The 12,702-nt window shown below is 36.2% G+C and overlaps 1 protein-coding gene across 8 annotated transcripts in view; it reads left to right on the top strand.

Annotated features, from left to right (window-relative positions):
* The window catches only part of LOC106884332 (glycine receptor subunit alpha-2), a 205,469-nt gene that overhangs the window by 171,339 nt on the left and 21,428 nt on the right, over positions 1 to 12,702 (top strand). For all 8 annotated transcript variants that reach the window (XM_052972553.2, XM_089361978.1, XM_052972552.2 and 5 more), the window contains 2 exons: positions 1,274 to 1,497; positions 7,242 to 7,324. In XM_052972553.2, coding sequence (XP_052828513.1) covers positions 1,274 to 1,497; positions 7,242 to 7,324 — 307 coding nt within the window. The remainder of the gene's footprint in view (positions 1 to 1,273; positions 1,498 to 7,241; positions 7,325 to 12,702) is intronic.

Raw genomic sequence — 12,702 nt, 5'->3', positions numbered from 1 at the left:
GAATACGCTATTATTAAAGGTTTGTATATCTGAGGGCAGCCGGAGAGTATTTTACTTATGTTGCTAACTAGGTTGTTAAAGGTTATAGAATGGTGGCAAATATTAAAATGGGTTTGATACTAGCTTAAAGTGTATGGTTTATATTTGTTTGTATAAATTGAGACGGCGCGCAGGAAGTTTACTTCCTAGACGTCACTCACAACGGTCTTTCTTTTACATCATCCAATATCTCATTCATGTTTTTTTTTTGTTTTTGTTTTTTTTTACCCTTCAGTGTGATTTGAAATACTTCTATCAGCCCGAGCGGCTGCGTAGACATTCTTTCGTTGCCTGCTAGCAATAATGATTTGGAGAAATAGGGTCGTCGAATAATTGAGTTTCTGTGTCTGATTACTTTTTACCGATGGAAATAGAGACCAGGAGATGAAAAAATTTAAAACAAACAAGGCGAAGTATTTTGCCCATCAATTTACTGATTCCAGTACCTGCTGATCACTTTTTGATATATAATTTTATTTTAAACTTTGCCAGAAACGATGGAGACAAGAACAGACCAGTAATTTGTTAGCAATTATTCTCTTGCTTTCGGGAGGCTGAGACGTAACATTGATTTCAACAAGATTTGAACACATGAAGTAAATGGGTAGAAATGTTTGCTAGGTTATTTCTCCGCCTGAAAATTGATATTGCTGAACTATTAACAAATTCTAATTCATCTCTTATTTAAATACAAGATTAGGAATTTACGTTTTATGGCACAGACGATAAGATTTGATCTATCATATGGCTCGTATTTATTCTATCAAATCCGGTTACATGAAAATAATCTAAAAATTTTGAAAAATTCTCACACTTTATTAAAAGGGAAACCAAAAATTGAACAAGGAAAAACACTACTACAATATAACAAATCCTCAACTGTTTGTTTGAAACAGTGATTCACAACCGGGGTCTGTGTTGCCCTTGGGGTCCACATAAGATTTTGCTATTAAATTTTTTGTGCAATAAACTGGTAATAATTCTACAGTACACAAAAAAATATTTTAACAATATTTTTATACATTTTCTAATATTTAATTATAAAAATATGTGATATTTTTACACACCGATAGGCTATGAGTGTCCAACCGAGTAAAACTGGATAAAAGGGGCCCATAAGTAAAAACTGGTTGGGAACCACTGATCTAAACTCTCCCAAATCTGTATTAAATAATAGCAAGGTTTTGAAACCTAAACCGACCAGTAATATTTATTTATTATTTCTTCCTTTTAGGACTTCTCAATGAATTTTATCATTACACAAAAATGGAATGATCCCAGGTTAAAATTTTCCACGGGTACAGATGAAAATCTGGAACTGGATACAAAGTTTATGGATAGAATCTGGGTACCGGATTTATATTTTGCCAATGAAAAGGAAGCAAACTTCCACAATATCACTGTACCAAACCGTATGATGCATCTTCATGCTGATGGCACTGTTCAATACAGAGTAAGGTAAGAACAGCAAATACAGAATATCGCAAAAACAAAGCAATCATATCTCATATAAACCTAAAAGATTTTTTCGGTGGTGTATTCATAATATTTAATCAATAATATCTATCTATCTATCTATCTATCTATCTATCTATCTATCTGTCTGTCTGTCTGTCTGTCTGTCTGTCTCTCTCTCTCTCTCTCTCTCTTTCTCTCTCTCTCTCTCTCTCTCTCTCTATATATATATATATATATATATATATATATATATATATGCATGTATACAAGTATGAATATATGAATATATTGTGTGTATGTATATAAGCGCGTGCACCTTTGTATGTATATGTGCATATGTATATGTATATATGCATGTATGTGTATATCTAAGGTAAAAAGACGTCCTCTGTAAGAATTTATTTTCTTCGAAAGAAACTGCAATACAACGCAATTAAAAATTATCCTTTCCTGACGTATATTTATTGTTTTTCGTCATTTAATTATAATTTCAAATTTTGAGAAATGATCATTTTTGTTCTTGTCTTCTTTGTCATATTCTATTCCATTTCTCTCCTTGTTACCTCCTCTTAATTTTCTTTACCAATCTTTGACTTTTATTAAAATATTGTGTAAAAACATCTTTTTCATTAAAATTTATTATATTAGTGCATTCTTTAAGTAATATGATCGTGTAATTTATCACTTTTAAATCGATCGATTTTAAACAGGATGACGCTATCAAAATGGAATTATTACCTGTCAGCTTTCGAGAAATAAATGATGTTTTTGTCCTTCAAGTTAAACCACTACATTCCCTTAGTTAATATACATTTCTGTTACAATCTCGAAAGAAGGACAGAACCGGGGAAAATAGCTAGTTTTATAAACCAGCGAAACTGCTTCCACGTGGTCACATGGCTCGCAAGAAATAGAGACTAAATCTCCATCAAACCATGCCCGATTATTTTCTGCAAATGTAGGTTACGAAGACGAGGGTTCCAATTGATCTGATTAATGGAACAGCCTGCTGATAGATTTAACGTGCAAGTGGTTGAGTACACCACAGACACATGTACACTTAACGTAGCTCTCATAGATATTCAGCTTGACAGAGAGTGTGACATGGCTGGAGTTTTGGAATACAGGTGTTACTCATTTTTGCCAGCTGCGTGGACAGGAGCAACATGAAATAAGGTGTATTGGTCAAAGACAAAACGTGTTGCCAGGAATCGATGAGGGTTCCATTGGATCCAATCAACGGAACAGCCAGCTCGTGAAATTAGCGTTCAAGTGGCTGAACCCTGGACAGACACTTGTACCATTAACTTCGTTCTCAAGGAGATTCAGTGTGACACAGAGTGTGACAAGGCTGGCTCTTTGAAATAAAGGAGCAACACATTTTTGCCAGTTGAGTGGCCGAGAGAAACATGAAATAAAATATCATGCACAAGGACACGCCGGTAATTGAACTCACGTCCTTACGATCATGAGCCGAATACCCTAACCAATAAGCCACGTGTCTTCACCCAAATACCACTGAACATTATAACATTACCAAGGCATCTTGATATTATAGAAAATCTTGTTAAAGCCAGTCTAGCTACACACCGTTACGATAACAGTCGCTCATTAAGCAATATTAGTTATTCTGCAAGTACAAAATCACAAAAAGGATGTTCTTTTAAGGCGCTTAAACTGAAATTTTATATTAGATCTTCGAAGTAAATTTGATGTCAAGACCTTGTGGAACCAATATGTCTTTAGCCGCCGTAATCCAGAATTTATAATACAAATTAAAAGTCGCATGATTAAAAACAATAGCAGCGTTATTAAAAGGAATGGTTACAAACCACTTCACAAAAATCCTACTTCAACTATTGATTATGAAATATTGGAGATGGAGGATTATAAACACTTTTTTTTTAATCTCTAGACAACAAATGATTTTATTTCAGAAAAATATATACTTTTAAATAATTAGGAAACTGGTTCTTAGATTCAAATATAATCTCTCTCTTTCACTCTCTCTCTCTCTCTCTCTCTCTCTTTCTCTCTCTCTCTTTCGCATTCATATATGTATATGTGTATGTGGGTGTGTGTGTGTGTGTTTACTTTTAGATAGATATATTATCCAGGCATTATAGCTCTGAATTATGTTCCCGGTTACGGCTAACCGAATCGATTAGTACTAAACGTTTATGACTACTAGTTGTCACTCACGCTGTAGATTCCTTCGACGGCTAATTCCGTGTTCACTTCACTGGATGGTAATATTGTCTGCAGATATATACAAGCATACATACATACATGCATATATATATATGTACGCACAGATGGAAACACACACACATATACATATATACATACATATATATATACATAAATATGTGTGTGTGTGTGTGTGTGTGTGTGTGTGTGTGTGTAATGTAGATAATTAATTGGTTGTATATATAAACAGATGGGCTACTTATTTCTCTGAGATTGGTCAAATGGTGTAGACACTCTCACACACGCACACATACGTCACACATACACACATAATCACACACAGATATGCGAATTATAGATATTTTAATAATCAGTACAAAGTCATAATTCCGTCTGTCTTCTCTCATTCATATGCATAAGTCACATCAGTATTTTAGTCAACACATTTCTACCTTTAGGACACTTCATTTCGTATTCCCTTTCGTACGCGATTCATTTCTATAACATCATCACTTACTTGTCAACTTGGAATTATATAAAATAAAGAAAAAAGCAGAAGACATCTTAATATATTTAATGGAAAATACAAGATACAGACTAAACTGTTAATCTCTTCTGAATTTGACTGATATTTTGCGATGATAATATTAATCCCACTGGTTCAGGCGGTGAGCTGGCAGAATCGTTAGCACGCCGGGCGAAATGCTTAGCGGTATTTCGGGGCCGATAAATTAAGTATCAGGTACGCACTGGGGTCGATGTAATCGACTTAATCCCTTTATCTGTCCTTATTTGTCCCCTCTATGTTTAACCCCTTGAGGGCAATAAAGAAATAAATATTAATCTCACTGGTTAAGTCAGCGAGCTGGCAGAATTGTTAGAACGCCGGATAAAATATTTAGCGCCATTTCGTCCGTCTTTATGTTCCGAGTATAAATTCTGCCGTGGTCGACTTTGCCTTTAATCCTTTCAGGGTCAAAAAGGTTAAAGTTGAGTCCCTGGGTCAATGGGAACGACTTACTCCTCCCCAGAAATTACTGGCCTTGTGCCAAAATTTCAAACCAATATCAGTACAGGTCGACTTTACTTTACATCCTATAGTGGTTTTGTAAAATAAGTACCAGTTGTGTTGCTGGGGTTGATGTTGCTGTCAAAAACTAGTCCGACAATCAAAGCCGAAGACAGAGGGAAAAGGTCTAACTTACAATTAAATGATATTTTTCTTCCAGTTGTATATTTAAGAGATGAGGAATTATGTAAATTATTTACTTTATTTATATTTGATGGATATTTTGTCCTCATCTTGTTTGTTGTTAAGATACAAAAGATATGCGGCCCATATGACATCAGGACAGTATTCAGGAATATCATTTAATTGTAAGTTTTATACGGAGTTAATAGCCATAACAAAGTCCAGCCGTCTCGAACTTGTGTCCACCGACATTATTTCGCTCCTGTCGTTTAGCATAAAGAAATGCTCTCCAGTTATTCACTGTTCCAATGGCTCACGGATGGAAACTACATCGCATTATGGAGTCGCTTAACAATTAAGCCAATTAGGTTAATGAGAACTGAATGGCTGTTCAGTTGAAAGCTCATCACACAAACACACAAACAACAATTACCAACACACACACACATATATGTCCACGTAAATGCATGCAATCACATACCCAAGCACACACTTATATTAGCCTTGCACGTCTATAAATGCTTGGTGCATTCAGGACGGTTGAGGTGCCCAAGGGAACATAATGACCAGCTAAATAACGTAACGTGTTTTATTTGGGTTTCTGTAGGCTTTGGTCGTCTCGTTCAACTTTTCATTGGTTTTCTTCACCTTTAAACACCTTCTAAAAATCTGTGTTTTATTTGTTTTTCTGTAGGCTTTGGTCGTCTCGTTCAACTTTTCATTGGTTTTCTTCACCTTTAAACACCTTCTAAAAATCGATAGAAAAACCAACATCAACGTAATAGTAGAGCGACCAGCAATACAGTAAAAGAGAAATCAAGTGTTATAGTCGAATCGCTCAGATTTGAAACTTCCCCTCACAGTTATTGACTTTGTACTTAAACCAACATTTTCAGATCACAGTGTGTAGCTAAATAATCGCAGCGCCTCGCCCACACTTGCTGAATACACTTCCAAAATATCTATAAACATAATATTTATGCGTCAAAAGAGTTAAACGTTGTGGGTTTTGTATTAATAATAATATTATTATTAGTCTTGTTGTTGTTGTTGTTGTTGTTGTCGTCATTGTTGTTGTTGTTGTTCTTCTTATTATTATCAAGGCGCCGAACTGATAGAAACGTTAGCACGCCGAGCAAAATGATTAGCAGCATTTCGTCCGTCTTTACGCTCTGAGTTCAAATTCTGCCGAGGTCGACTTTGCCTCTCATTCTTTCGGGTCCGATAAATTAAGTACCAGTTAAGTACTGGGATCGATGTAATCGACCCCCTCCCCCAAATTCCAGGTCTTGTGTACCTATAGTAAAAAAGGATTATTATTATTATTATTATTATTATTCGTAGTAGTAGTAGTAGTAGTAGTAGTAGTAGTAGTAGTAGTAGTAGTAGTAGTAGTAGTAGCAGCAGCAGCAGTAGTTGTTGTTGTTGTGTTCACAGCTGTTGTTGTTTAGAACAAGGCCAACACTGACCGATCAGATCTATTTTCAAAAACGTTCCACTCACCATAATTCCGTTTTTCTAATGCGACCTTTCTCTATATAACGATGAGATCCAATTAATATGAGATTTAACTACTATTTTCAGTACGTAAAGTTACTGCATGTCGTGTATTCTCTCAGTCAATTTGTTAATTGCTAGGAGGGACACCGTATTTAGTTTTGCTGACATAATACTCTACGAAGTATGTTAAATATTTATAAGTTAAAACTGATCTACTCCGTGTTAGCAGTGCGTTGTTTTCATTTTTCAAAGTAGGTCCCTACAGATTTATCTGCGTAGAATTTAGAGCCACACTGAAAGCTACGATGTTTCGTATCCGAATTTATTTAGGAGTTCGTATGAGAATTTAATCATAGCTAGAAAGGCACAGTCCTCTCTTGGATTCGGGAGCCCCGTTCCACCCGCATCACTTACTTGGTAACATTGGAGCTATGCGCGTCGTTAAATATTTGTTTAAATGTCCATGCCTTAAATCTGCATCGATCTTTTCTTAGTTTTACTGTTTTTCTGATTTCATGACATCATCATAATCGTCGTTGTCATCATCGTCAACAGATTCATCATTATGTTCATCATCATCATCATCATCATCATCATCATCATTGTTATCATCGTCATCGTCGTCGTCGTCGTCATCATCATCATCATCATCATCATCATCATCATCATTAGCATCGTCATTACCATTGTAATCATCGTGATTTTTACTATCCACCCCCTTCTCCTCATCACCACCAACAACAAAAACAACAACAACATCCATAAGCGGTAGCGCTTAAGTTTGTCGATTTAATCTTGCGAAAACCATGCTAACGCCACATGTGACATGTAAAAAGAGTAATTTTTCTTCTTTACTTTCCAGATTAACTATGACAGCTACATGTCCGATGAAACTGGAAAAGTTCCCACTTGATATACAAACTTGCTCGATATTTATAAAAAGCTGTAAGTCTTGACATTTCTTTTGTTTTTCTTAGTTTTTTTTTAGTTTTCTTTATGCTTGTTTATTTTGTTTCTTCTCTCCTTCACCAACCCCTCCCCCTTCTCCCGAACACCCCTCTCCCGAACACCCCTCCCCCGCTACCGGTAACATAACTGGAACTTTGCCTAATTCTCTCTAATTGCTTGTAATATCATACGTTTCAATATGTTGCCTTTTTTCTTCTTTCTCTATCTCACTCTATATGCATGTATATATATGTGTATATATATATATATATATATATATATATATATATATATATATATATATATATATATAGAGAGAGAGAGAGAGAGAGAGAGAGAGAAAGATGTATACACACACATGCATATATACATATAGATACATACACGTGTCTATATATATATATATATACACTTATAGTCATGCATTTAAAAGTACATTCATACATATAAATATATATATATGTATACACACACAGATATGTAAACAGCCATCCACATCTGTCCCTACGTAGCGCATCTACACAAACGCACACACATCCGCACTTACCACTCGATCATGCGTGTGAACACTGACACGCACTCACACACAGACACACACACACACACATACACACACACACACACACACACACACACACACACACACACACACACACACACACACACAGATATGAATGTAGCAACCATAAAAATCTGTTAAGATTGGAATGAGAAAAATGACAAGAAAATGAAAAATGATTAATTGGTGTGGAGACAAGTGTGAAGAGGCCCGAGATTTGATTGACGGGAAGTAGGGTGTTGGGATGGCTAAACTCAAAGGATGCAAGATTTAAGATGTTATTACAAAAGTGCTTCGTCCCCCTTCAACTATGTGATTAAGTTTCATCGCCATTCTTGCCATGGCTTTAATTATCCACAAAAACAATAGATGTTTTCCCCCTGCTTCTGCTGCTTTTCAGTATTTTCCGTAGTTACGTTTTCATATCTGTCACGAAAAGTATTTCATTCTTGCACCGTAAAGAGATATTTGATGAAATACGTGAATAAATTTCAGGAGAATTTTTAAAATTGTGTTGTGTCTGGGGAGAGTAATTCTCTTTTTTTTTAGTGCCTTATAATTTAACGCACTCACCGGTTAAATTTCCACTTATTTACAACTATTGAAAAGGTTGCAAGAAACAACGAAACTTTTAGGAAAATAAGATAAGTAAAAGAGTGGAAATTTTACCGGTGAGTGTGTTAAAAAAGCACTAAAAGAGAATTCCTCTCCCCAGGCACAACAGAGAACATGCTTCAATACACAAACTCACATGAAGAATCTTGTAAACCAAATCCAAAGACTTAAAAATTGTCTTTTATACAAATATGTCACAGAAGGTATTTCGCTTCTTGCAGCATAAGGACAGAGTTTGTTCGAGGACGAATAATTAAACCGCTTTCTGCAGCTCACGGTAATACGATTTTTAAACGCATATCTTTATCCCTTATTTGTGTTACTTGTTCCAGTCATTAGACTGCAGCCATACTGGAGCAAGCCTTGGAAATATTTAGTCGAACGAATCGACCCCAGTAATTATTTTTCGTTAAACCTGGGACTTATGCTATCGGCCTCTTTTGCCGAAGCGTTATGTTGTGGGGAAATAAACACACCAGTACCGGTTGCCACGTAGTAGTGGGGTAGATATTCAGAAAGATATACACGCACGCGCACATACATACATACCTACATACATACACACGCACACATATACATTTCTGTATCTTCATACATATTATATATATATATATATATATATATATATATATATATATATATATATATATATATATATATATATTTCTATACATATATATATATATATATATATATATATATATATATATCACGGGATTCTTTCAGCTCCCGTCTACCAAATCCATTCACAAGGCTTTTGTCAGTCAGAGGCTATCGAAAAAGTCACTTGCCCAAGGTGCCACGCAGTGAGACTGAACCTGATATCATGTAGTTGAGTAGCAACCATCTTACAACACAACCATATATTTGCGCCTATATTTTCTGCGTTTCTTCTTCAAAAGGGTTAAAACTCGGTGATAGAAAAGTGATAGATGGCGCAGATTAGCGGTAGAAGAGAATATAGCAATTTGCATGTTATTCACCGCAGTTACTCCAACAAATCTAAATACTAATGGAACAGATGGAGAGACAAACGTTGAAATATGACCAATTATTCGATGTTCTGAAAAGCTCGCTCATGGCGCATTCATGGTGTAGTTTAATGGAGACCCCCCCCCCCATCACCACGATCGTATAAAAATCTGAGTGTAGGGCCGTTTGAATACCTCAGACAAATAGTGCATTCATATAACATTGTCGTAATGTCTATTATTATTTCCATTCTTCACTTACCCTTCTTCCTCCTCCTCATCATCATAACAGCCCCCCCCAGTGCCACAATCATCATCACCACCGCTACCACTGACAGCACCACCACCACTGCCCTCACTACCATCGTTATATTCATCACCATCGTCAACAAGAACGACACAAGGGTACTTTCGCTAACGTATAAGAAGCGAAATAAAGATATACAAAAAGCCAGAGGTGAATGTGAATATAGAGCTCAGAAGCAAAAACAAAAGCACGTGGACATAAAATGCAAATGTACATACATACATACATACATACATACATATATATATATATATATATATATATATATATATATATATATATATATAGACATATGTATGTGTGTGTCTATATGTATACATACACATACCTATATACGTACATACATATACATATATATATATATATATATATATATATATATATATATATATATATATATATATATATATATATATATATATATATATATGTTCGTATTTATGTGAATGTAGGAGGAAATATTTGGATATAATATGCACTTTACAAAATTCTGTATGATTTCTGTCTTTGAAACCGCAAACCGTAGGACATATATTTATGTTTTGTGGTTTTGCCAAGCATCAGTACCACAAAACAACAACCTATAAAAGTAAAAGAAAAACAAAACTGATAACAAACCTTCAAACATTCTCTTTGGCAATCGCTATTTCTTCTCCTCTTATATTCTTCCACTAAACATTCTTGAGTGGTTCCTGTAATGAAATACTCTTTTGGGTATAGTTTTTCTATATGCTTATACTTTTACTTACCGTTCCAAAGCAATTTGTTCGTTATAATGCATGGCTTCAGGCTGAAATGAGATTATGTGATGCTTATCTTCTTTCTGAGATAACTTTATCAGCATGAAGGTTGTTGTGTCTGAAAAGCTCGTAGTCGGAATTAAGGTCTCAAAAACACACCTCAAAGCGCTGCGGGCGAAGATGTCACCTGTGCGCCTCGCACACGTTCGGTTCTGTTGTCAGTCTGTAACCCAGCTCTGTTCACTGGTGCATGCCAGTCCGGGTCGTAAAGATGGACTTCCCTCATTGCGTGGTCAGTCTTTTTCTCTCCGCAATGGCAATGGTCCGTTTCGGGATTCTAGGACGTGTCGTCTTCACGACACGTCTGTCGCCGGCGAAGTTCACAGTTCATTACAGATTCCTCTCTTTCTTCGAGGGTGGTCTTCATCGACACTATCTAAAATGCCTTTACATTTATTCTGAAAAAATCAGTGCTCAGAACCACATCTACTGGTTTGCTTATGAAAAACTTGAAATGACTGATTCAGTAAAATATTCCGTAGTAGAAATCTAGGTCGACATTGCCTTTCATCCTTTCGGTGTCGATAAATTAAGTACCAGTTGTTTACTGGGGTCGATCTAATCGAGTGGCCCCCTCCCCAAAACTTTGGGCATTGTACTTAGAGTAGAAAAGTGATGTGATAGGAGGCTGACTGGTAAATACTGTATATTGTATGCAGTAATAAGATAATACACAGCTTTCATAGCTTTCATTTTGAACCATGCAGGTCCTGTGTCAATGGAATATGTTGCGGGAGATGAGAACTGCGTCTATTCTTAGAGTAAGAGAGCTACATAGAGCCGCACATTTACTGAGGCTCAACAGTCTTAGAAAAGGAGGCCACATTCATCTACGGGGCCTCCATGTAGAAACAGAAGAGATAATCATGAATAGAATCATTTTTGGTCTAGGTATGCTAGACGAGAGAGGAGGGCTAGGGTGAAGCAACAACAAACCTGGCGTTGACGACGATGACAGCGGCGGCGGCGGAACTATGTCTAAAACTACACGTTTTGCCACTCGCAGTGGGACCACCGTATCCGCCATCACCTAATATCACCAGCATCAGCATCCACAATAGAAGAAAATGGGGTGAAATGCAAAAACAAAAAACAAAAACGAAATGTGAACCACCAGAACATTAACAACAACAAAAACAATGACAACGATGACGACGATGAAAACAACAACAGCAACAACAATAACAACAACAACAACACAAACAGCAACCACAAAAATAATAACAACAGTCATTTCTGATTTTGAATCTTCCCAGATCGACATCATGATAACCTATTAAAGCCAGTAGGCTGTACAAGGTTATCTTTCCTCTGCTACACACACACACACACACACACGCACACACACACACACACACACACAGGCATGCACATATATACGCACGCACACGTGACGGAATGATGGCTCGTTGCCAATCAGTCAGCATTGCTTCTCTGGCAATGCCAACTTAGTTACAAAACTGATTGTCCGAATCACGGACATAGCAAGCTACAATTTGACCGCCTGTTGATTTTGCTGCTTTATTTACCAATATATTTATCAGCAAGGTTTTCACCTGTAAAAATTGTGTTGAAAGTAATAACGTAGTAGAGATGTTAACATCTCTTTGTCTCTATCTCCGGATGAACACAATTAGCCAATCTTTGAAGTAACATAACACACACACACACATCTACATATATATAGACCTTATAAAATTAGTGTAAATTTAAATACAAAAAGAGGTGAGCCTTAACAGGTCACCTTACATGCTAGAAAAAACAGTCAAAAAGTCCAAAACACAGTTAAGAGCAATTTTTCATTCCCTTCGAAATTGCTCTCAAGTTAAATGCTTATTTACATTTGACGGATATTTGTTCTCATCTTGTTTCGGCTGATGTACTCTCCAGCATTCATCAGGTGTCCTGGGGGAATTTTGAACCTGGGTTCTCATTCCTAAGGTACTGCCTGGAATCGAACCGAACTCGGAATCTTGGGGTTAGTAGCCTGCGCTCTTAACCACTACGTCATATTCCTGTGGGCATATGGTGTAGTGGTTAAGACAAATATCCATCAAATATAAATAATGTAAATAATGTACATAATTCTTCTTCTCTCAAATATAGAACAGCTCTACCACCAT

This window comes from Octopus bimaculoides, chromosome 13 (genome assembly GCF_046866305.1).
Source record: "Octopus bimaculoides isolate indiv1 chromosome 13, ASM4686630v1, whole genome shotgun sequence".
Classification (NCBI taxonomy): domain Eukaryota; kingdom Metazoa; phylum Mollusca; class Cephalopoda; order Octopoda; family Octopodidae; genus Octopus; species Octopus bimaculoides.
Note: the sequence above shows the minus strand (reverse complement) of the source record. Positions and strands in the feature narration are given on the sequence as shown.